Source organism: Pipistrellus hanaki, assembly GCF_964339955.1.
Source record: "Pipistrellus hanaki genome assembly, chromosome: X".
Taxonomy (NCBI): Eukaryota; Metazoa; Chordata; class Mammalia; order Chiroptera; family Vespertilionidae; genus Pipistrellus; species Pipistrellus hanaki.
In genome coordinates this window covers 25,249,477-25,274,697 of record NC_140524.1, presented here as the reverse complement: position 1 = coordinate 25,274,697, position 25,221 = coordinate 25,249,477, and the positions used below count along the sequence as shown (strand labels likewise).

General features: G+C 36.1%; 1 protein-coding gene across 1 annotated transcript in view; it reads left to right on the top strand.

Annotated features, from left to right (window-relative positions):
* The window catches only part of STK26 (serine/threonine kinase 26), a 68,507-nt gene that overhangs the window by 38,750 nt on the left and 4,536 nt on the right, over positions 1 to 25,221 (top strand). The window contains exons 4-8 of the mRNA XM_084870731.1: positions 16,813 to 16,869; positions 21,791 to 21,899; positions 21,989 to 22,146; positions 22,985 to 23,170; positions 24,248 to 24,396. Coding sequence (XP_084726857.1) covers positions 16,813 to 16,869; positions 21,791 to 21,899; positions 21,989 to 22,146; positions 22,985 to 23,170; positions 24,248 to 24,396 — 659 coding nt within the window. The remainder of the gene's footprint in view (positions 1 to 16,812; positions 16,870 to 21,790; positions 21,900 to 21,988; positions 22,147 to 22,984; positions 23,171 to 24,247; positions 24,397 to 25,221) is intronic.

Sequence of the window (25,221 nt, the reverse complement as noted above, 5' to 3'; positions counted from 1 at the left end):
AACTAGTCTTGGTTTTTTTACATCACTTAGCACAGGGCATGGCACATCTTACAAAAGTGATCAATATTTGTTTAAACAAAATTAAATTGAATAATATCTGTCCCCTTCTCTACCCCTCCAAAAATGAATTTTTAATTTCTAGAATTGTGGAATTAATGGACACCCAAAATTCCAGCAGATGGAGATCTTACTGCATAACAGAAAACTCTTTAGTTAGTAAATCCACAAGTTCCTGGGTTCCAGAGTTAGAAGTTAAATTTGTGTCTATTGAATGTGAAGCATAAATACAAAAATAGCTTATGTTAGAGTTTAAATTATGTTAAAATTAAAATTTATTTGCTTAGTGTTGAAATTTTTTGAATTTGTCTCTTTTTTATTTTATTTATTTTTTTATTTTTATTTTTTATTTTTTTATTAAATTATTATCTTTGTACATATACCATTGCCCCACCCTCCCATATATGCCCTCCCTCCCCAGAGTTTTGTGTCCAATGGTTGTACTTATATGCATGTATACAAGTCCTTCGGTTGATCTATTATCTACCCCAGATCTCCCTACCCTCCCCACTGTAATTTGACACTCTGTTTGTTGCTTTACTTTCTCTATATCTATCTTTTGGTTCTTCAGTTTATAATGTTCTTTATCATCCATAAATGAGTGAGGTCATGTGGTGTTTCTCTTTCATTGACTGGCTTATTTTACTCAGCATGATGTTCTCCAATTCCATCCAGGTTGCTGCAAATGATGAGAATTCTTTCTTTTTTATGGCAGCATAATATTCCATTGTGTAAATGTACCATAGTTTTTTGATCCAATCATCTGCTGATGGGCGTCTAGGCTGTTTCCAAATCCTAGCTATTGTAAATTGTGCTGCTATCAACATAGGGGTGCATATATCCTTTCTGATTGGTGTTTCTAGTTTCTTGGGATATATTCCTAGGAGTGGGATTACTGGGTCAAATGGAAGTTCCATTTTCAGTTTTTTGAGGAAGCTCCATACTGTTCTCCACAGTGGTTGCACCAGTCTGCATTCCCACCAGCAGTGCACGAGGGTTCCTTTTTCTCCACAACCTCGCCAACACTTGTCGTTTGTTGACTTGTTGATGTTGGCCATTCTGACAGGTGTGAGATGGTACCGCATTGTTGTTTTGATTTGATTCTCTCGGACAATTAGTGACTTTGAGCATGTTTTCATGTGCCTCTTGGCCTTCCTTCTGTCTTCTTTTGAGAAGATTCTATTTAGATCCATTGCCCATTTTTTAATTGGGTCATTTATCTTCCTTTTATTAAGTTGTATATGCTGTCTGTAGATGTTGGAGATTAAACCTTTATCAGTGATAACATTTTCAAATATGTTCTCCCATACAGTGGGCTTTCTTGTTGTTTTGTTGATGGTTTCTTTTTTTTTTTAATATATTTTATTGATTTTTTTTTTGCCCCCCTCCCTCCCTCCCACACATACCCTCCCTCCCCAGAGTTTTGTGTCCATTGGTTGTACTTATATGCATGTATAAAAGTCCTTCGGTTGATCTATTATCTCCCCCAGATCTTCCTCCCCTCCCTGCTGTAATTTGACAGTCTACTTGTTGATATACTGTCTCTATATCTATCTTTTGGTTCATCAGTTTATAATGCTCTTTATTATCCACAAATGAGTGAGGTCATGTGGTGTTTCTCTTTCATTGATTGGCTTATTTCACTCAGCATGATGTTCTCCAACTCCATCCAGGTTGCTGCAAATGATGAGAATTCCTTCTTTTTTATGGCAGCATAGTATTCCATTGTGTAGATGTACCATAGTTTTTGGATCCAATCATCTGCTGACGGATACTTAGGCTGTTTCCAAATTCTGGCTATTGTAGATTGTGCTGCTATAAACATAGGGGTGCATATATCCTTTCTGATTGGTGTTTCTAGTTTCTTGGGATATATTCCTAGAAGTGGGATTACTGGGTCAAATGGGAGTTCCATTTTCAGTTTTTTGAGGAAGCTCCATACTGTTCTCCACAGTGGTTGCACCAGTCTGCATTCCCACCAGCAGTGCACGAGGGTTCCTTTTTCTCCGCAACCTCGCCAACACTTCTCGTTTGTTGACTTGTTGATGTTGGCCATTCTGACAGGTGTGAGATGGTACCGCATTGTTGTTTTGATTTGATTCTCTCGGACAATTAGTGACTTTGAGCATGTTTTCATGTGCCTTTTGGCCTTCCTTCTGTCTTCTTTTGAAAATGTTCTATTTAGGTCCATTGCCCATTTTTTAATTGGATTATTTATCTTCCTTTTATTTAGTTGTATAAGCTGTTTGTAGATGTTGGAGATTAAACCTTTATCAGTGGTATCATTTGCAAATATGTTCTCCCACACTGTGGGCTTTCTTGTTGTTTTGTTGATGGTTTCTTTTGCTGTAAAAAAGCTTTTTATTTTAATGTAGTCCCATTTGTTTATTTTCTCTTTAGCTTCCATTGCCCTAGGGGCAGTATCAGTGAAGAAGTTCTTTTGGCATACGTCTGAGATTTTGCTGCCTGTGGATGCTTCTAGTATTTTTATGGTTTCCCATCTGATGTTTAAGTCCTGTATCCATTTTGAGTTTATTTTTGTGAATGGTGTAAGTTGGTGATCTAGTTTCATTCTTTTGCATGTGTCTGTCCAATTTTCCCAACACCATTTATTGAAGAAACTGTCTTGACTCCATTGTATATTCGTGCCTCCTTTGTCAAATATTAATTGAACATAGTGATTTGGGTTGATATCTGGGTTCTTGATTCGATTCCATTGATCTATATGTCTGTTCTTGTGCCAGTACCAGGCTGTTTTGAGAACAGTGGCTTTGTAATATAGTTTGAAGTCTGGTATTGAGATCCCTCCTACTTTACTCTTCTTTCTCAGGATTGCTGTGGCTATTCGGGGTCTTTTATTGTTCCAAATGAACTTTTGGAGAGTTCTTTCTAGATTGGTGAAATATGTCGTTGGTATTTTAATGGGGAGTGCATTGAACCTATAGATTGCTTTAGGAAGTATGGACATTTTGATGATGTTGATCCTACCGATCCATGAACATGGTATGTTCTTCCATCTCCTTACATCTTCCTCTATCTCTTTTTTCAGTGTCGTGTAGTTTTCCGCATATAGGTCCTTTACTTTCTTAGTTAAATTTATTCCTAGGTATCTTAATTTTTTTGGTGCGATGGTAAATGGAATTGCTTTTTTAGTCTCTGTTTCTGCAGTTTCTCTGTTGGTGTATAGAAAAGCCATGGATTTCTTGGCATTAATTTTGTATCCTGCTACATTGCCAAATTCATTTATTAAGTCTATTAGTATTTTGATGGAGTCTTTTGTTTTTTTTTATGTACAATATCATGTCGTCTGCAAATAAGGATAACTTTACTTCTTCTTTTCCAATTTGGATGCCTTTTATTTCCACCTCTTGTCTAATTGCGATGGCCAGTACTATGTCAAACAGGAGTGGTGAGAGTGGGCAACCCTGTCTTGTTCCTGTTCTTAGAGGGAATGGTTTTAGTTTTTGCCCATTGAGTATGATGTTGGCTGTGGGTTTATCATATATAGCTTTTATTATGTTGAGGTATGATCCTGGTACTCCCACCTTGTTGAGAGTTTTCATCAGGAAAAGGTGTTGGATTTTATCAAATGCTTTTTCTGCATCAATTGATATGACTGTATGATTTTAATCTTTCAATTTGTTAATGTGATGTATCACGTTTATTGATTTGCGGATATTGTACCATCCTTGCATTCCCGGAATAAATCCTACTTGGTCATGGTGTATGATCTTTGTGATGTTCTGCTGGAGCTGACTTGCAAGAATTTTGTTGCGGCTTTTGGCATCTAAGTTCATGAGGGATATTGGCCTGTAATTCTCTTTCATTGAGTTGTCTTTATCTGGTTTTGGTATTAGGGTGATGCTGGCTTCATAGAAGGAGTTTGGAAGTGTTCCGTTCTCTTGAATTCTTTTTTGAATAGTTTGAGGAGGATAGGTTTTAGTTCTTCCTTGAATGTTTGGTAAAACTCTCCTGTGAAGCCATCAGGTGCTGGGCTTTTGTTTGCTGGAAGCTTTTTGATGACTGTTTTAATTTCTTCCCAAGTCACTGGTCTATTGAGGTTTTTAGATTCTTACTGATTGAGTTTTGGAAGGTTGTATTTTTCTAGGAATCTGTCCATTTCCTCCAGGTTGTCCAGTTTGTTGGAATAGAGTTCATAGTATTTTGTTACAATCCTTTGTATTTCGGAGGGGTCTATTGTTATTTCACCTCTTTCGTTTCTGATTTTGTTTATTTGGGTCCTCTCTCTTTGTTTCTTGGTTAGCCTGGCCAGAGGTTTGTCAATCTTGTTTATCCTTTCAAAGAACCAGCTCTTGGTTTTATTGATCTTATGTATTGTTTCTTTGGTCTCTATGTAGTTTATCTCCGCTCTGATTTTTGTTATTTCCTTCCTTCTGCTTACACTGGGCTTTTCTTGTTGCTCTTTTTCTAACTCTTTGAGTTGTAGAGTTAGATAATTTGTTACCATTTTTTCTTGGTTTTTTTTTTTTTTTTTCAATAGGCTTGTAGAGATATGAACTTCACTCTCAAAACTGCTTTTGCTGTGTCCCATAGATTTTGGATTGTTGTGTTTTCATTGTCATTTGTTGCCAAGATGTTTTTAATTTCTTCCTTGATTTCTCTGGTCACCCAGTCATTGTTTAATAGCATGCTGTTTAATCTCCATGTGTTTGATTTCTTTGGATTATTTTTATTGTAGTTAATTTCCAGTTTTATGCTACTATGATCTGAGAAGATGCTTGATATGATTTCTATTTTCTTGAATTTGAAGAGACTTTGCCTATGTCCCAACATGTGGTCTATCTTTGAGAATGTCCCATGTGTACTTGAGAAGAATGTATATTCTGTGGCTTTGGGGTGGAATGTTCTGAAGATGTCGATTAATTCCATCTGGTGTAGTGCTTCATTTAGGATTGATATTTCTTTTCTGATTTTTTGTTTAGATGATTTGTCCAAAGGTGACAGTGGGGTTTTAAAAGCTCCTAGTATGATTGTATTGCTATTAATCTCTCCCTTAATGTCCTCCAGCAGGTTTTTTTTTTTTTTTAATGTATTTGGGTGCTTCTGTATTGGGTGCATATATGTTTACCAGGGTTATTTCTTCTTGTTGGATTGCTCCCTTTAGTATTATGAAGTGGCCTTCATTACCTCTTGTTATGTCCTTCACTTTGAGGTCTAATTTCTCAGATATAAGTATTGCTACCCCATTTCCATTTGCCTGGAAAACCTTTTTCCATCCCTTTATCCTCAGTCTGTGTGCGTCTTGTTTTCTGAAGTGGGTTTCTTGTAGACAACAGATATATGGGTCTTGTTTTCTTATCCAGTCTGTTACCCTATGTCTTTTGATTGGAGCATTTAATCCATTTACATTTACAGTTATTATTGATAGGTATTTATTTGACGCCATTTTTATTATATACTCCTATGTTCCTTCTTTGCTTCGTATTTCTTTATTATTACAGTAGAACCTTTAGCATTTCTTGCATTGCTTGTTTGGTGGAGATAAATTCCTTCAGTCTTTTTTTGTTTGTGAAGCTCCTGATTTCACCTTCAATTTTGAATGATAGCCTTGCTGGGTACAGTATTCTTGAATTCAGACCCTTCCTTTGCATGACTTTGTATATTTCATCCCATTCCCTTCTGACCTGATTAGTTTCTGTGGAGAAATCAGTTGTTAGTCTGATGGGGGTTCCTTTCTGTCTCTCTCTGGCTGCTTTTAAGATTCTTACTTTGTCATTGGTGTTTGCCAATTTAATTATAATGTGCCTTGGCATCGGTATTCTGGGATTCATTTTGCTTGGGACTGTGCGAGTATCTTGGATTTGTGTGGGTTGTTTCTTCTCTATCTCAGGAAATTTTTTCTGTCATTATTTCTTGAAATATGTTTTCCATGTCTTCCTCAGTTTCCTTTACTTCTGGAACCCCTATTATTCTAATATTGTTTTGTTTTGTATTGTCCCAAAGTTCCCTTAGGCTCCCCTCCTGCTTTTTAATTTTTTTTTCCAGAAGCTGCTCTATTGGGTTTTTTTTTTTCATCTTGTATTCTAGTTCACTTATGTGGTCCTCTGCTTCTTCTAGTCTGCTCTTGATGCTTTCTATTGAGTTCTTCATAGTAACGATGTCATTTTTCATTTCTTCTTGATTCATCTTCATTTCTTCTTGGTTCTTCTTCATTTTCTCTTGGGTCTTACCCATATTGTCAAATTTGTCTTCCATTCTTTTTAGCCATCTTATGATCATTACTCTGAATTCTTGCTCTGGTAGGTTGCTTCCCTCTAACTCGTTTACCTCCTTTTCTGGTGATGCCTGCTTTTCTTTCATTTGTGGGATGTTTCTTTGTCTCCCCATGGTCTCTCTTTTTGGGATGTATGGTTATGTAGATCTCTCTCTCCTGCATTGATTTAAAGACACAAAATACAACACAACCAGTTACAACACACAAGGCACTAAACAGAAATTTATTTGCGATATTAATAACCTCCAATAAATGTAACCACTAGGGAAAGGCAAATTAGGGGAAAGGAGAGAAAGAGGAAGAGTAAAAAGAGAAGAGGGAGGGAGTAAAAGAAAAACATAGATGGGGGGAAATATAAATATAAAGGAGTGTCAAAATGAAATTGGGAAACAGGGAGAAGAAAGAGAGAGAGAGAGAGAGAGAGAGAGAGAGAGAGAGAGAGAGAGAGAGAGAGAGAGAGAGGAGAGAGAGAGAGAGAGAGAGAAAGAGAGAGAGAAAAGAGACTTAGAGATAAATGGGGAATTATCTATATATATGAGGAGAATTTCAATAGAACAACCACTAACCCCAGCAAATGCTGGCAGCAGTACCTGGAGAATAATACAATCTACAACCCCCCCTAATTTACAGCAAAGGAAGGGAAAACAGAAGAAAAAGAAAAAACAATCAAATAAGAAAATACCAAGCAACAGCAATAACAAAAGAATAAGCAAAATACTCTCACTAAAAAGCATAAAAAATACAATAAAATCAACATTGCCCCAAACAGCATCAAAAGGACAGTGAGGAAAACAATTTTGTTGTTGTTGTTGTTAGTTAACACAGCTCAGAGAGGGGTGCGTATGCACTTGGCACAGGGGATTGGAATTAGATATATAAGTGTGGTAGAAATTTTTGCAGGGGGGAGACAGAAAGAGTAAGGAAAATATAAAGCAGGAAAGGGTTAAGATAAACAGGATAGCAAAAGGGGGAAGGTTTGAATGAGAGTGATGATGTAAAGGTAGTGTTGAGATAGGGTTAAACAATGTTAAAGGAGAAATGAAAATAAAATGAAGAACACTGCCGAGACCAGTTTGGCTCAATGGATAGAGCGTCGGCTTGGGGACTGAAAGGTCCGGGGTTTGATTCCGGTCAAGGGCATGTACCTTGGTTGTGGGCACATCCCCAGTAGGGGGTGTGCAAGAGGCAGCTGGTCGGTGACTCTCTTTTATCGAAGTTTCTAGCTCTATCTCTCTCCCTTCCTCTCTGTACAAAATCAATAAAATATATTTTAAAAAATAAAATAAAATAAAATGAAGAACACTAATTCCAATGTAAAATAAAGAGAAAATGAAATGGCACTTAAAAAAATTAAAATAGCAGTAGTAATAATGCTGATTGAACCTAAAAATGTAATAATTAAAAAGTTAAAATCAAGTGAGGAAAAAAGAAAAAAATTTGTTTCTTAAATAAAAGATGCAAAAAATGAAAATAAAATAAAAAATAAAAGATTTAGCAAAAAAAAAAATGTGCAGTTGTGAAGGCCACTCACTTCTTCTGTTATTCTGTTTCACACACGTGTTTCAGACAGTATTGCAGTTCCCTGCGTTCTGCTGCACCTCTGTGTTGTAAACTAGTCCTTGATTTTAGATGGCGATTCCTTAGTTTCTTGATTTTTGATCAAATAAAACTAGTTATAAACACAGTTAGTTTGTACTCCAGCCCCTAGGTGGCAGTGTTTCTGGATTGATGTCCCGGTCTTTTTGGCTTCTCTAGCCTTCTTTTTCTATGGCACTCAATAGCGTTTGTTTTATTTTTGGGTTTTTTGTTGTTGTTGTTTGTTTGTTTGTTTTTTGCCTCAGAGCTGAATCCTGGATAAGTTCTCCCCACTTTGCTTCTCAGCTTCCAGAAAAGCAGTTTCCCCCTGCTGTCTCTTAGGGCCAGCCAATCTGGGTGATCTCTCAGAAGCAAAGGGTTGCAGGGGAACCAGCCTAGGTGTGCAATGGGCCAGTCTGCGCGCACTTACAGACTGCTTTCCAACTCCTTTGTTCTCCCTCCGTGTGGATCAGAATGGGTTGCTCCCTAGAGAACCCCACTATTATCAACTTTGGGGACCCGTCCATTCTCTTAAATCACGCCAGACCCAACAGCAGGGGGCTTTTGTGGGCACAGATTTCCATGGTCCCAGCAAGCGCTTTTGCCTCTGCTGCCACAGCGGCCGCAGCTTCAGCTGCTGCTTTCACTGTTAGGACACAGACACCCCACGTTATTCCCGGCAATACCCAACCTTTCTGTGGAATCCGCGTGTCCACACTGATTGGGGCCCCCACAGTTGTGGTTTTTTCAGGTCTCAGGTAAGATCCCCTTAGGTAAGTTGCAGCACTGATGTTGTTGTGAGAGGCAGCACGTAGGAGTGTTTACCTTGCTGCCATCTTTCAGGAAGTCCCTAGTGTTGAAATTTTTAATGGAAGGCAATATTAGTTAGCTCTTCGATTTTCAGGGTTTACATGGGGTGGGGAGGGTTTGTTTTGTTTAATTTTTTTTTATTTCTAGGCCAAAAGGGGTATGTTTATAACTTCTCAAGCTGTTGACCTACATAAAAATTTATGCTATATTTTTATGTTCTGCTGACCAAATAAGCCCTAGGATAACCTATCTAAAGATAAGAAATTCATCAACAATTTTCCTGCCTTTTTACAAAGTCTGATTTATTCTAATACTTGAGTCCCAGGGCATGAAATTTGTGCACAGTGGGGGAGGTGTCCCTCAGCCCTGCCTGCACCCTCTTCAATCTGGGACCCCTGCAGGATCAGGCCTAAACCAGCAGTCAGACATCCATCTTGCAATCCCAGACTGCTGGCTCCTAACCACTCACCTGCCTGCCTAATTGCCCCTAGCCACTCTGCCTGCCAGCCTAATAGCCCCCTAACTGCTCCCTGCCAGCCTGATTGATGCCAAACTGCTTCCCTGCCACCATGATTGTCCCCAACTGCCCTCCCTTGCTGGCCTGATCACCTCCAACTGCCATCCCCTGCCAGCCCAAGAACCCCAACTGCCTCCCCTGCAGGGCTGAGGGTTCTGAAGGATTCTGGCTGATGAGGCAGGGTTGAGGGGGCTGGAGGACTGAGGCTGGATGAGGCTGGATTCTGTAGGGACTGGATGAGGTGGGGCTGAGGGGACTGGGGGAACTGAGACTGGATGAGGCAGGGCTGAGGGGTCTGGGGGACTCAAGCTGGATGAGGCAGGGCTGAGGAGACTGGGAGTTCCCATCTTGTGGCTGTGGGTGCTGCCATCTTGTGAGGATGTGGCAGTCAATTAGCATAATCCCTCTTTATTGACTGTGGGCACCACCATCTTATGAGGGTGTGGTGGTTAATTAGCATATTCCTTCTTTATTAGATAGGATTATATGAATTAGATGAATGTGCAAATAATGCATAGGAGAATGAATCATTAAACAGCCAAATAGTCACTTTGTATCATACACTTTACTAAGTGCTAGATGTAAAAATGAACAACTCACTTCTGCCATTAAGGAGCTCACCATCCTATATTGCACTAAAACGGGGCCAATTTTGTTATTAAGTATGTATAAGGTACAAGTAGAACACAAATAATCAAGTAGTCACTTCTATCCTTTTTTGGAGGGGTAAGTGAAGGCTTCAAGAAAAGCTTCCAAGAGAAGGTATTTCTGCGGGAAATTTCTGTTCAATTTACTTCTTACAGTGAGCCATTACTCCATTTTACCAGGCAAATAATTATAGAAAGCTTATTTAGTGGTAAGAGTCTTTTTAAATAGTCCTAGGGTCACTCTATCTCAGTAGTTTTATGTCTCCCTCCTAATTCCCATAGCAGCCTTGGTTATACTACAGCCCCAAGAATTTGTTGTGTGTATGTATGTGTTGTTATTGTCCTTGTTTGTTCATTCTGGATTGAATTCTGGTAATTCCAGACCCTTCCTATTTTTAGGCATAGATAAGCTATTTTTGTTAACTAACTTAAAATATTAAGTAAGCCCTAATTATAAAGAGTTATTCTATATTATAATGAAAATGGGTACTGAAATGGTATTGACTGTTTATTGGTTGCTTATAGTCTTTGTTCATATTCAGTATTCTCATATAAAATGAATTGTAGGTCTTTTTCTATTATATATACCTAATATTTCACCTTTTAAAAAAATTTCCCTCATGGTATACATGTACCAGTCATCCAATAAATACTTAATTTTTAAGCAAATAAAACTGATAGTTCTTATCCAAATCTTGACTATAGAATGTTCTCAGCACCAGTTAGTGACATAAAACCATTATCTAAGATGTCTTCTTCAAGGATTAAACAGAATTATTTTTATTTCTTTTACCCATCATTAAGTAAAGTCCATGATATTAAGAAGCATGTTATTTCATGATAAAACTGTTGACATTCATAGCTGGCTGATATTATTTTTATCCTGAATATATTTACCTTAAAGTAAATAAACATATATGTATTAATTCTATATATATGTACACATATACACAAAAAAGAAATGTCTTATGATTTTATAACATTTTAATATGTTTTATTTCAATTATTTTCTTAAATTGAACAACTTGTTTATTTTCCACTTATATTAAAACATAGTGTGGCTCTGTAGGCTCATATTTTTTCAGTAAATTCATATCAATTATAACAGGGTTCTGTTTAATGATGAAGTCATTGTAATTCAAGGCTGCATCCTTTAAATACCATCTGGGAACTGCATTATCAATCAACTTATGTTCTTATTGTGACCCATTCTTCCATTTCAGATGACATGGGGAATTTTGTGAGTAAAGTCAATTGAGTAGAGTAAGATATGTGTTTTTCTTAGGTTGTCCTTACACAGGATACTATACATAACCAAGAAATCACTGTATGCTGAAGGAAAAGTTATTGCTTTTGAGAGAAAATTATATGCTCTTTGGAACTATATGCAGTTGTAATGATTTTTTTTTTTGAGACATGAAAAAATGTACTGGTGTTCATTTTGACTGAGCTCACTGTATAACTTCATTTTTAAAAACAAGAGTAAAAACCAGACAAACACATCAGTATGACCACAGTATTTTCCTTTAATTTTAGTTCACTGCAGATTTTCTTGAGAAACAAAGTTAGTCTTTATAAAGTGTACTAAAATAAGCAAACCCTTCCTTTCTGATCTCATAATACTGGAAGAGTCTTTTATAATCTTTAAATATTTTTCTAGTTCAATGTAAATATTAAAATGAAACTTACTCAGGCATTGAATAGAATTTGAATCATGTCTTTATTTGCTGTTCAAAAATGCCTTTAGATTTAGATTTCTGTTTATGTTAAGGAAATATGCTCCCCTCCAGATACTACCACCACTAATATTTATTTATTTTTAAATAATGGAATGATTTAAGTAAAATATTCCAGAATAGAGTCTATACAATTTTGTAGCCTTCTCATTTTTCCTGAGATTTTTGTATGTACATAATGTACATAACTCCAGGGTTGGTAGAATGTTTTTGGAATATTCCTTAAAAATAATATTAGTTTTTCTTTTTATGTTCATTTCCTTTATATTGACTTTATTAGGGTGTCACTAGTTAACAAAATTATACTGGTTTCAGGTGCACAATTCAACAACACATCATCTGTACACTGCATTGTGTGTTCACCACCCCAAGCCAAGACTCCTTCCATCGCCATTTATACCACATATACCTTTCTCTACCTCTTCCCACCCCCTTCCCCTCATCCTGTCAATCACCATACTGTTGTCCATGTCCAGAACTTTAAAAAAAATACATGAAGGAAATTGAGGAGGGAAAATTTTTCTACTTACGTTTTTCCTGCTTTTCAAAATAAGAATAGCTTTAAACTTCACATAACACACTTCTATGAAGCCCCATATGAGGTTCAGTTCTACAGATGTTTACTTATGTGTATTGCTGTCATTATACACATATTTTCCTGGTCAGTCTCACTCACTTTATTCTGACAATGTCTAAATTCACATCTCTAGTTCTAGCCTCTCTCTTTAGCTCCAGATATGTACATCTAACTTGCCTCCTATTATTCATTTATTACATAAAGTGCAATAACCCCAAAACTGGGGAGTAGAATTTGAACTAAGTCCTGAGTATGATTTTGATGGAGGTTGGGATGTGAAGGTGGGGCATAGACAAGAATTCTAAACTGAAATAAAACAGTTCAGAGATGGTAAGATGATCTCTACTGTCACTTGAAATTCTATAAAATTTTACATTCTTTTTTTGTTTTGTTATTCTCACTCAAGGACATGTTCATCAGTTTTTTAGAGAGAAGGAGGAAGAGAGAAAGAGGGAGAGAGAGAGAGAGAGACATCAATTGTTTGCCTTCTGTGTGCCCCAACCAGAGATTGAAGCCACAACCTAGGTATGTGCCTTGACTGGGAATCTTACCCACAACCCTTTGTTGTACAAGACGATGTTCCAACCAACTAATCCACACAGGTTCGGGCTATACTACATTCTATTTTTTTTTATCCTGGTAAAATATACATCACAAAATTTATTGTTTTAATTATTTTAAGTGTGCAATTCTGTGGCATTAAGTACATTGTTTGTTGTATAATTATCACCACCATCCATCTCCAGAACTTTTTAATATTCCTCAACTTGAACTGTACACATTAAACAATAAGTGTTCATTCTCTCCTCATTACACTCCTTGGTAACATCATCCTAATTTCTGTATCTCTACATTAATTTCCTTATATATGTGAAATCATACAACATTTGTTCTTTGGTGAGTAGCTTATTTTACTTATACATGCTGGTTTGTCTGGTCAATGTCATGATTGGCTATTGGAGTTCTAGATCAGCTCATTTCATTCAACATGTACTTGATATATAATAATGATCTCTCAAATACATATATGAAGAATAGCTATTTTAAGTCCATTTTCTATGAACAAATGCATTCCAAGTTCCACAGCATTTCTTTTCCCTTTGGCCAAGTGTTGCCTTTAGCAGCAAACAGTGGGGTTCAAAGGCCTCATGGGGTAACAGAGTTGATACTCTAGATACCAGTAATTTGTTAACACTAGACTCCAGCCACGCCTCAATAAATAGTACAGTTATGGAATACTTGCTCTTTAGGCAGTTTGAATTTTGGAACAGGGAGCTACTTCCTAACATTTAGCTGACCAACTATATTAATGTAGGAATTTAAACTTATTCTTCTGACCCATTTTTAAAATGTGTGGATCATTTTATAAGTGAAGAAGTTGAGTTTTTCCTACAGAGACTTCCAATGCTTAAATGTACAGGATATATGTTTATGGTTTCCAGTCACTTGGCTATTTTAGAATTGTAAACTAGAATGTAGACATCATCTTGGTTTTTTTAATTCTTTAAACGCAAACCAAACATACTTATTTGCTTTCTCCAACACAAACATCTTTTACCAGAAATCAAAGGTAGAAGTTTTAGTCCCTCCAAAAGAATGAAAACATAGGATCTAGATGTTTTTATTTTGTTTTGCTTGTGATTGGTGTTTTTTTTTTTTTATTGAGAACTTCTGTGGCCAAGGAACTGGTAAACAGAAGTTTCCTTGAGCAGTGAGGAACCCCACCAGCTCACCATTTATGTCTATGCCCACTCAGGCCTTGCTTCAGCACTCATGCCTGCCTAGCAATCTTCTGAGTGTTCAGACCTATGGCCATCTGCCAGTGAGGCTTGTCTCTGGAAGTGGTGATCAGAAGGACTCAAACAGAAGAGCTATTGGCAGTTCTGGTTCTCTGCCTGTCTCAGAAAAGTTCTACTTCCACTGAGGGGGGAAAAATCTAAGAGGAAGCCTTCTTTTCAGATTGAGAAGTTAATTAGTCATAACTTGAATAACATTTTAAACTTTATATGAATATTTTTGGTGAAGAATAGAAGTTGGTAAGATTCTGTTTTGAATTTGTACCTTGGAAAACAGGTGCTTTCATTCATGCAGAACTGCAGAAACAGATAAAAATGTTTTATAAGATTCTTTATTTTTCTTTTAAATTTCAGGTGAATGGGAAGCATTCTGAATTCATAAGGTAGAATATAATGGTTGTTAGAAATACACTGTGCAAAAGAAAAATCTCAGGCTATACAGTGTTGTGAGAAGCCCTTTCTTCTCTTGAAAAGAATATAAAATGCACATCAGTTTCATAATTTTGAGGTTCAGAATACCTGGTTTCTATACATAAAAATGAGTTACAAGACCCAATCCTAGAACCCCTCTCCCCTAATCAACATAATGGGAATTTATTTTCCCTCTCTCCTTCTATAGACACTACTGTTATCAAAGACTTTCAGCTCTTTTTTTCCTCAGGTTAAGCTGGCCCTTTGTGACAGGAAAGAGTGGATGTCAAGATTAGCGGGAGGAAGCATTGTTCCTCTCTTTCTCTTATACATTCTACATAGTGTGAGCATCAAGAAAGAAAGGAGGAATCCTTTCATCTTAAATTAATGGAGCCCACCCTCCCTGGTCTCCAATCCTAGGCCACATCCCCTTCTCCACACTGCAATGCCACCTAAACACTCATCATGATATTACTGGAATCCATTCTCTGCCATGATAAGGCCCCAGCCTCATGAAGATGCTTACACATTTTAAATTAAACTCCTTGGAAATTTTGAATGAGTACTTCCCAGGGATTTTAGAATTTGAGAGCTACTGACAATAGTTTTAGAATCTTCATCCCACAGCTGGATTTGTAAAGCTGAGAAAGGTGTTCCTGGCATCCCAAGTTAAGCACACTGAAGATATATTTCCCCATAGAAATATTGTTATGGTATAATAAATAGTAGGTAGTTTCCTACTCTTCCTGCTGTACTATGGATACCTTTATATTAAATTGTCTTTTGGGGGAATACCGCAGGAAACTAGACATTATTTTTATGGGGAAATGCTTGCTTTCTAAATTCCAAACATCTTACTTAAAAATGTACTTTTGGAACACAATCCAATCTCAACTTGGCACTTGCCAGTATAGTAAAACCAACCATTTCTCTTCCAGTCAATTTTGTGGTCCCACAGAAATTCAGGGACTACCACTCAAGAAATTGTAGGGAGAGGAATCCGTAGTATTTCAATGTATAGTTGAAAGAAGGAAGAAAAAAGATATAATGGTTTATTCCAACTTTTATCTGATAGAACTGAATGGTGCGTTTGTGTGTGTATATACAACTGTTTTGGGATTCACATATATGCATTCTCTCAATGCACCCCATTTCCTCTTGTACAACTTACTATGAAGTTAATTCTAACTGGAGTAATCGTATTCTTTTTAAGCTATATACTCCCTTTCTCTTATCTGTTTAACTGAATAGGGTATATTATTCTTTCTAGGTTCTAAGTTAATAAAAATTTTCATTAATCATGGCTGAATAAAGTTGTAAACTACATAAAAACAAAAAGCAAAAATTAAAAGAAGGCAAAATATCCAGGGTCCTTAAATTTGAAAATTGAATGAAAACACTCAGAACTCCTATTCAAAATTTCTGCAGGTTTCTATTTACTTCCTCGTTCTGTAATGCACCTTTCTTTTCCCTTTAATATTATAATTCAAAATAATAATTTAAAGCTATGGTTTATCTTTTCTGGGTATTATGAAAATTGCCAATCCTATCTAATAAAAGAGTAATATGCAGATTTACCATCACTCCAACACACAATATGGCTGCCCCCATATGGTCAAAGATCCTGCCCCCATGTGGACACAAGATGGCCACCACAAGATGGCCACCACAAGATGGCCAGCAAGGAGGACAGTTGGGAGGCACCAGGTCTGCAAGAGAGGGCAGTTGAGGGTGATCAACCTTGAAGGGGAGAGCAGTTGGGAGGGACCAGGCCTGCAAGGGAGGGAAGTTGGGGGCGACCAGACTTTCAGGGAAGGGCAGTTGTGGGGGAACAAGGCCTGCAGGGGAGAGCAGTTGGGAGGGACCATGCCTGCAGGGGAGGGCAGTTAGGAGCAAATAGGCTGGCAGTGGAGCAGTTAGGCATCAATCAGGCTGGCAGGAAGTAGTTAGGGCATGATCAGGCTGGCAGGCAGAAGTGGTTAGGGGCAATCAGGAAGGCAGGCAAGCGAGCAGTTGGAAGCCAGCAGTCCTAGATTGTAAGAGGGATGTCCGACTGCCATTTAGGCCCAATTCTAGTGGGATGGGGCCTAAATGGTCAGTCAGACATCCCTCAAAGGGTCTAAGATTGGAGAGGGTGCAGGCTGTGCTGAGATACAGCGCCCCCCCCCCCGCACTAATTTCATGCACCAGGCCTCTAGTAGTTCTATAATAAGAAACAATAATTAGCTACTTATTTAGCTATATCATAAGCTAACTAAATTTCGAGGAGGATCAAGTCTCAGAATTTTACTTTAATTTTTAATGTTCTATGTAAAAAATAATATTCAGGGTTCCAAATACCAAACTTTAATATACTGTTTTTTAAAACTAATACATTAGTATAGTATATCAGATTTAACGTTTATGTTATGCTCAAGTTTATAATTATACATTGTTTTGTGATTCTTGCAGGGATCAAAATTATGGATAATAATGGAATACCTAGGTGGCGGCTCAGCGCTGGATCTTGTAAGTATTTTTAAATAAACATACACATCCATGCTATAATCTCTTTTTTAATTGGAATGAACAACAGCTTTTGGGCAAGCTAAGTGGTTGCTTTAGTTAATATGTTCACATTAAACTCTTTAGGACCTCTACCCTTACGTAGATTTAATTATATTGCGAGAGTGACCATGTTGCTCATCTCCTTAGAGTATATAAGAAGTGCAAGTAGCTTAATAAAATCAAGCCCCTCCAATTTAGGAATGAGTGTGTCACAGTTGTCAGTTTAGTTTTACTTTGTAAGGTTATCTCTGAAAAGATTGAGTGTTCTTAGATTTTTAAAAATATATAATTCAGGTAACTGTCACTAGTGACCATGTAGGCCTATAGATCCCATTCTCTATAGTTTTCTCTTCTCCTTAATATATCATTTGGAAATGTGATGGCATTTATGGTTGTCAAATGACTTGAAAGTGCTGCAGCACTTTTAGTGGACAGGGATGAGGATGCTAAAATTCCACAGTGTGCAGAAATTCCACCCAATGAAGTTGTGTTCACACCGAAAACACCTTTGAGAAATACTGGTTATTTTCTCCAAATTACTGTGATTCTATCAGTGTTGTTTTTTTGACATTTTACAATCTTTATTAAAATGGCATTGTATTTAAAATTCAATGTGAAGTACTAGAGGCAGCTTTGTGTAGTAGAATGACTACTGGGCTGGCCTATGGAAGTTTGAGTTTATAGAGCTGGCTCTATTCATAACTAAATCATTGTGAACCAAACACACAAATTCTTGGACTTTGATGTCATATAAAACAAAGAAGTGGCACTAAGTTATTTCTAAGTTATATTTAATATTTTATGACATATTTTATTAGTATGCTTCTGCTTTTGAAATTATAGAGTATGCTACTTCTAAAAATAAGATCATCAAGTACTATTTTAATTCTTACTTTTTCAGTGGAGATGATTTTTCCTAACTAAAAGTGATTAAATATTTTAAATATGGTTTAATTCTGACTGCCAATAACTCAAAGTTTGTAATAATCCTATGAACAGAAATAGCCATAGGAGATTCTTTCCTTTAAACAGAAACATTCTTTTTTTTTTCTTTTTTTTTTTTTTTAAAGAACCATTCTTAAACCATTCTAAAGAAATGGTAATTAAACTTGATGGAGAGTTCCACATCCTTCTAGGAATTCATCTCAGTTTAATCAGCCAAGTTAAATAATCCTTCCTTGTGGAAAATGTGAAATATATTCTTATATTCTAAAGTTGGAGTTCCTTTTTTTTTCTATTCCTCTCTAGTGATAGAACACAATTGGTGTTTCTTTGTATAATAACCCTTCATGCGTATGGAGTCATATCTCATTCTTGTGTTGAAGTTAAATAATCTCATTTCTATTTGTCTCATCATAATTTTGTTATACAATAGTTTGTTGTTGTTTTTCCATTAGCTCCACAAGAAGTCTTATAGTTGCTCCATGATCCTCCTTTCACTTTTTATATAGTAAGAGCCCTTTCCAAATTTATCACAGTTATCTAGTCTCCCATGATGCTCACAATGTCTCTTCCCTGCTTAGTTGGCATTGACAAAGCTATTCCACTGATTTCATTAGGGTCACTGATAAAAATGATACACACATGACACACTGGCCCAACTCTAACTAACACAATCTGTATCCCCCAATGATAGTTTGGTCAGTTTTATGAAATCTATTAATGAAATGATTGTGAAACCTTAATCTCATCCTGCCATTCTGACCTCTGCCTAATCAAATGGGAATTAGCACAAATTCAATGAACTTAAATTTTTCTTAGCCTTGTAGGGGCTAAAAATCAAGAGACCTAGGTTCTAATCCTGGTTCTTCCATTGACTAGCTGCATTAATTTTCTTGAGTGTTAACTGAAGAAATTAAGTTAGTAGTCTATCTAGTCTTATTTTTCTAGCTATCAAATATATTATGATTTATTTATAAATATCATTTAACTGGACTTCGTAAAGAGAGCAAATAATGAGGAAATATGCTATTTCTTCTCCATGTATAGTTCTGTACAAATGAATACTATCATTTGAGGAGTCTAGTAAAGGATTAGGCTTATAGGCTTAGGCTACGAGGAACAAGAGGAAAAAAAGAGGGATGCTGAACAGAAAGAGTTTATCGCTTTAAGCTGGTACCTGACTAATGGAATATGACTGTGACTTTTAATTTATGTCAACATTATATAGTGTATACCTCAAGATTCTCTTCCATCTTGAAAAAAAAAAACACGTGTTGTATGTCAACAGACTTTGAGCATACTATATGATATATTTTTGAATTGCAGTGACTTACAACAAAAGCACATATAATAAGGTTAATAGAATAAAATATGAGCACCAAGGAAAAAAGAAGCAATATGCTAACTGTAAGAGAAAGCATAACAACATGTTGCACCAGGGACAGGCTGGAAACTACCCAAATGCACAAGTATACAATCTTTGAAAGAACAAATGTTCCTCTCTTGCGTATCCTCAGTTGACAACAGAGGCATATTACCCAAGGCCAGTATGCTTCCCTGGAGGTGGAGGTATTAGGTATTAGTGCATAATCTTTAGTCCTTCAGTCTTTGGAGAGAAGTTCAAATATGTACTCTCTGTACAGTGGAGCAAAATCTTGGCATTCTTCTTCTCAAGGTTGCATTGGGAAACACACACACACACACACACACACACACACACACACACAACAATAACAACAACCCTCTATTCCATATATTTTACTTTTCTTCTTTTTCCAATTCCTTTACCTCCTCTTTGTCTAATCATTATTAAGATGACCAAGGAAACATTTTAAGCACAAGTTTTGGGATAGTTTTCTATTTTGTAATGAGCCATAAAAACTCAAGTGTACCACTATCCCATTCTCATTTCTCTGCCACAAAATCTCCCCTCCCAGAGAAGCTAATGGATTTTTAGTACCTCTTTTTTGTTTGTTTTTACTTAAATATATTTTTTAAATCCTGTTTTAGGTAGAACACTGGCTTATCCAGGCCACTTTTTAGAAGTCCTTCAGAATGATAGCTAGTATCCATTATATGAACCTTGCCCAATTTCTTAAGTAACTGAGAGTATACCTCTTATGGCCTTGTCAACATTTTGTGATCAGTGATACTCAGTACTAATTTTGAGTAGTATAATGTTTGTCTTTCAGTTATTTGGTAGTACCCCAGAATTTCATTGCCAATAATCAATAAAATAATATTCACTTTTTACCATTTACACTGACTTTAATCACTACTGTTTAAATATAAATTTGGGGATTAGAAGTTGATAGATTTGAAAATAAATAGGTAATGTTACCTAGGAAAAGCTTCTATTGACTATGGATATGCATGGAGTGCACTTTATATCCAGACCACAGTTAATATTAAAAGGTAAGACGGAAGTATGGGTTCTATTTTAAGCTGTTAAATTTCAACATGAAAGTACCCTTTATTCAGAATAAATAAGGCATTCATGAAAGATGAAATACACAAGGTGCCAAAGGGCTGTGAACCCCTACCAATGTGAGGCAGAGTGGCCAATGTTTGATTTTCACCACCTCTTCCCTCCTTCCAGCAAACAGAACTTCACCTCAGCTCTGACTTTGGTTTCCCACCCTTTCCTGTAAATGTTGTACAGTCTACTGTTTGTGCTTTATGAGGTAGCAGAATTTTAAAATAACCATTTATTTAAAGAGAGATTTTCAGTTATTCCATTACAACTTCTCCTGAAACCTAATAATTGCTTCCCTTGTATTCCAGTTGAAACTATTGGCTGTGGTACAAGGATGGGGAAAGAAAGGGAAATGTTATATTTATTTAAAAAACCGTATTCTCCCATGATTTGATATTTTTTTAAAAAAACTGTGAAAGTTTGAATAGTTTAATTATTATACTCATGGATAAATTTTGAGTCCCCAAAAGTCTCTATGCTTTTGCAATGTTATTAAAACACATAAATGCTAAGAACTATGCTACAGTTGACCTATATGATCAAATTGGGTTGATGCTAAAAATAAGTTAATTGTAAATATTGAATAACTTTTTAAATGCAGTTTGTTTTTTATCAACCCTCACTTCTAAATATTGATTTACTTTTTGGAGATAGTATAAGGGAGAGAGAAAGACAGAGAGAGAAAAACATTGATGTGCGAGAGATACATAAATCGGTAGTCTCCAACATGATTCCCAATGATAACCCAGGATCGAGCCTGCAACCAAAGTAGGTAGCTCTGGACTGGAATCGAACCCAGGACCCTTCAGACTGAGGGCTGATGCTCTATCTACAGACCCAAACCAGCTAGGGCTATGTTTTTATTTTTTAAATGTGTTTTATTGATTTCAGAGAGAGGAAGGGAGAGGGAGAGAGATAGAAGCATCAATGATGAGAGAGAATCATGGATCAGCTGCCTCCTGCACACTCCCTACTGGGGATTGAGTCCTCACCCCAGGCATGTGCCTTGACTGAGAATTGAAACTGTATCCTCCTGATTCCTGGGTCAGTGTTCAACCACTGAGCCACACCAGCCGGCCAATATTTAATAACTCTTGAACAAATGTAAAAATTTAAGTAACTAATTTTCTTTTTCTCAAATGAACAAATAAAGCTAGTTTTGCCATTATGTAAGTGTATCTTAAATTGTTTATGTAAATATTTTAAAACCTCGGGATTTGGAGCTAGTATATAGGTCACACTGCTTATATTATCATCTTTCATGATTAAATTCAATAATTAAAAAACCCTTCTATTCCTTTGACTTTTTAACTTTCTTCCCTTGCCTTTTAACTTGTTCTCACTTATTTAAATATTGGTTAAATAAACAGAACTGCTTCATACATGTAAGTGGTTCCCTTATTTCGAAGATAATGTCAAGTTTAAACTTTTATACATGTATGTTTGTATATTTTCCCCCCTAAGCTGCGAGCTGGTCCATTTGATGAGTTCCAGATTGCTACCATGCTAAAGGAAATTTTGAAAGGTCTGGACTATCTGCATTCAGAAAAGAAAATCCACCGAGACATAAAAGGTATACACAAATTTAATATGAACCTGAGAAAAATAGGTACATTTCGAGGAAGCTGAGATTTATTTCATTGTCTTTTTCTCCCCTCCTAGCTGCTAATGTCTTGCTCTCAGAACAAGGAGATGTTAAACTTGCAGATTTTGGAGTTGCTGGCCAGCTGACAGATACACAAATTAAAAGAAACACTTTTGTGGGAACACCATTTTGGATGGCTCCTGAAGTTATCCAACAGTCTGCTTATGACTCAAAAGTAAAGCACTGCCTATTTTTGTTTCTTATAAATTTTATATAACATACTGTCTTATTTAATAAACTGCCTTAATTTATCTTCATTTTAAAGTATTTCTAACGGGAGAGTTATGACAAATGTTGCTGCTAAATTATAAGTTCCCTGAAGCTGATAATATTGAGACCCCAATCCCTTCAATTTCATTCCATACCACTTGGAGTAAAATCCAAAATCCGTAGTATCACATACATTGCTCACTAGATCTTGCTCTTGTCCAGCTCTCCAGCTTCATCTCATGTCACCCTCCTTTACATTATATTTGCTTCAGCGACAGTGGCTTGATTGCTGTTCCACAAACATAGCAAGCACACTTTGGTCTCAGGACTTTTTGCACTTAACTTCCCTCTATCTGGAATAACCTTTCTCCCAATCAGTTTTCTGCTTTAAGCATTACCTACACAGACTAGTCTTCTCTAGCTATCCTGTATAAATTTGCAGACCCTCAACACCATCATTCATTATTTCCTTATCCTATCCTGAGTTCTTTTCTTCACAGAACTTAGCATCACCTGACATATTATCTGTCTCTTCTACTAAAACATAAGCCCCTTGAGAGCAGGGATTTTTGCCTGGTTTATTACCACCTGAATCCTCAGTGCCTAGACTGTGGTACTTAGCATAATATAGAGAATTTGATACTTTTTAAAAATAAATGAATTTTATTAAGGAACATTTATTAAGCTCACATTTCTTGAGAAACTTGTAATATTGTTGTGACCATTAAAATTCCACAGGCTACTTTGCGGCAGTATTTTGGAATGGAATTTCAAAAATATTATTTTCTTTCTCTTAAATTTAGGCTGACATTTGGTCATTGGGAATTACTGCTATTGAACTAGCCAAGGGAGAGCCACCGAACTCCGATATGCATCCAATGAGAGTTTTATTTCTTATTCCAAAAAACAATCCTCCAACTCTTGTCGGAGAGTTTACTAAGTCCTTTAAGGAGTTTATTGATGCTTGCCTGAACAAAGATCCATCATTTGTAAGTATATGAGGCCACTGTTATCTATTATCAGATCTACATAGAACAAATGTGTATTTTTTTTTACAGTGAGGAAATACAGTGCATGTGAAAATTGTCAAAAGTCCATTCAGGAAACTGGTTTTTCCTTTATATTGCTAATTCTTTTCAGTTTTTAACAAGATCCTTAGTCCCCCCTCCCCCTCAATCTGTGTTTTGTTGTTGTTTTTTGTTTTGTTTTTTTCATGGTCCATAGCTTCTTCCTTATTCTATTGATCATTTTCTATTTCAGGGGGAAATAAATTTGAGAAATAAAATTTATTTAATAGGATGTCTTTATTAAAGTATATATGTAACTATTCACAATGATTTTTATTCACTGTGTTTTCGCTTTTCATAAAAAGCTATATTTTCATTTCATTATTTTAAATGTATATTTAGAAATTCCAAGATGAAAGTACACACTTTTCCTGAAGTCTAGTAAGCTCCACTCATTTACCTAACAAATTTGATTACAGTTGTTTTACTATTTTTAAAACAAGGCTGCCTGGAAACTTCTAGAAACTAGAAATATATAAGAGCTGTATTCTGATATTAATAAAATACTATGGGGGAAATATCTCCTATAGCATCTGGTATTTGTATTTAGATGTAATATAAATTAATCTGAGGGTCATAAATTGTGTGCAGCTAATACTGAAGTTACAGCCTTTCTAGTTTTCATCCATTTTTTTTTAATTTTGCAGTTAATACAATAAAGTATTTCAAAGCACTACTTTGAAATGGCTTAAATTTTACTTTATTTTCAAAATCCTGCCATGTTTTTCCCTGCTTTTGAGAAGGCCTGCCTGCCATTTTGCTGGTAGGTAGGCCATCTTTTGCCCATTGAGCTTTAACAAATTAGTACCAGGCAATTAGTATAATTGGTTGCCTTGAGCTACTTCAAAAATAGATTAGTATTGTCCTACAGCATTTTAGTTGTCCTCATGTATGCAGACATACTTTCACACCTTTCAACTTCATAATTGAAACAATTTCTTACCCCTTTCAATCATAAAGAGCCTAGAAATATTTATCCATGCTTCATTTTTTCCTTAGCGTCCTACAGCTAAAGAACTGCTGAAACACAAATTCATTGTAAAAAATTCAAAGAAGACTTCTTATCTCACTGAACTGATTGATCGATTTAAGAGATGGAAGGCAGAAGGACACAGTGATGATGAATCTGATTCTGAGGGCTCTGATTCGTATGTACAAATCATTTCATTGTTATTTACATAGCGTGTTTTGATATTGTATATCTTTTAACTATGATCCAGTATGCTTTTACTAGCATAAAATATAAACTATATTTTAAAGTTTTATGTTAAAAACTGTGAAAGTCTTTTAAAATCAGTCCATGGAGTACAATGAATTTGAAAACATGTTTTTCTTACAAGTGAGTTGCTCTAGTTTTAAATGGTCTCAGTCTAACCCCTAGTGGATACTTGAGCATATTACAAAATTTTGGAATAAGATTTTATTAAAGGTGCTATATTAGTTTGCCCAAAGTGATAAGGGGCTACATCTTCTCATAGTTTGTTGTCAACCTACAAAATTCTTCTGGAGAATGACCTGCAGGCCCTTCCCACCTCTTAACCATCAACCAAACCATAGTCAGACTGGTACATTTAAATACAGTAAGTCCTTACTTAACATTGTTGATAGGTTCTTGGAAACTGCAAACTAAAACAAAATGTTTTATAATGAAACCAATTTTACCATAGAATAATCAATAGAAACAAGAGTTAAATTCCTATGATATATGTCTAGTCACAAAAACATCACAAAGCATCTAAATAAAGCATTGAAATAAATATAAGCTATGCATACATTTAAGAAAGATGAATAATGACAAGTCAGATAATGACTTTCTAGTCCGCTTTTTTTTAGTTCAGGGTCATGGATGAATGGAGCCTTTTCAATAGCTCAGGGCAAAAGGCGGAACCCACTGTGGACAAGACACCTTTGCATCACAGGGCCCCTCACACATACCCACACACACTCAGAGTGGGACAACTTAGACACACCAA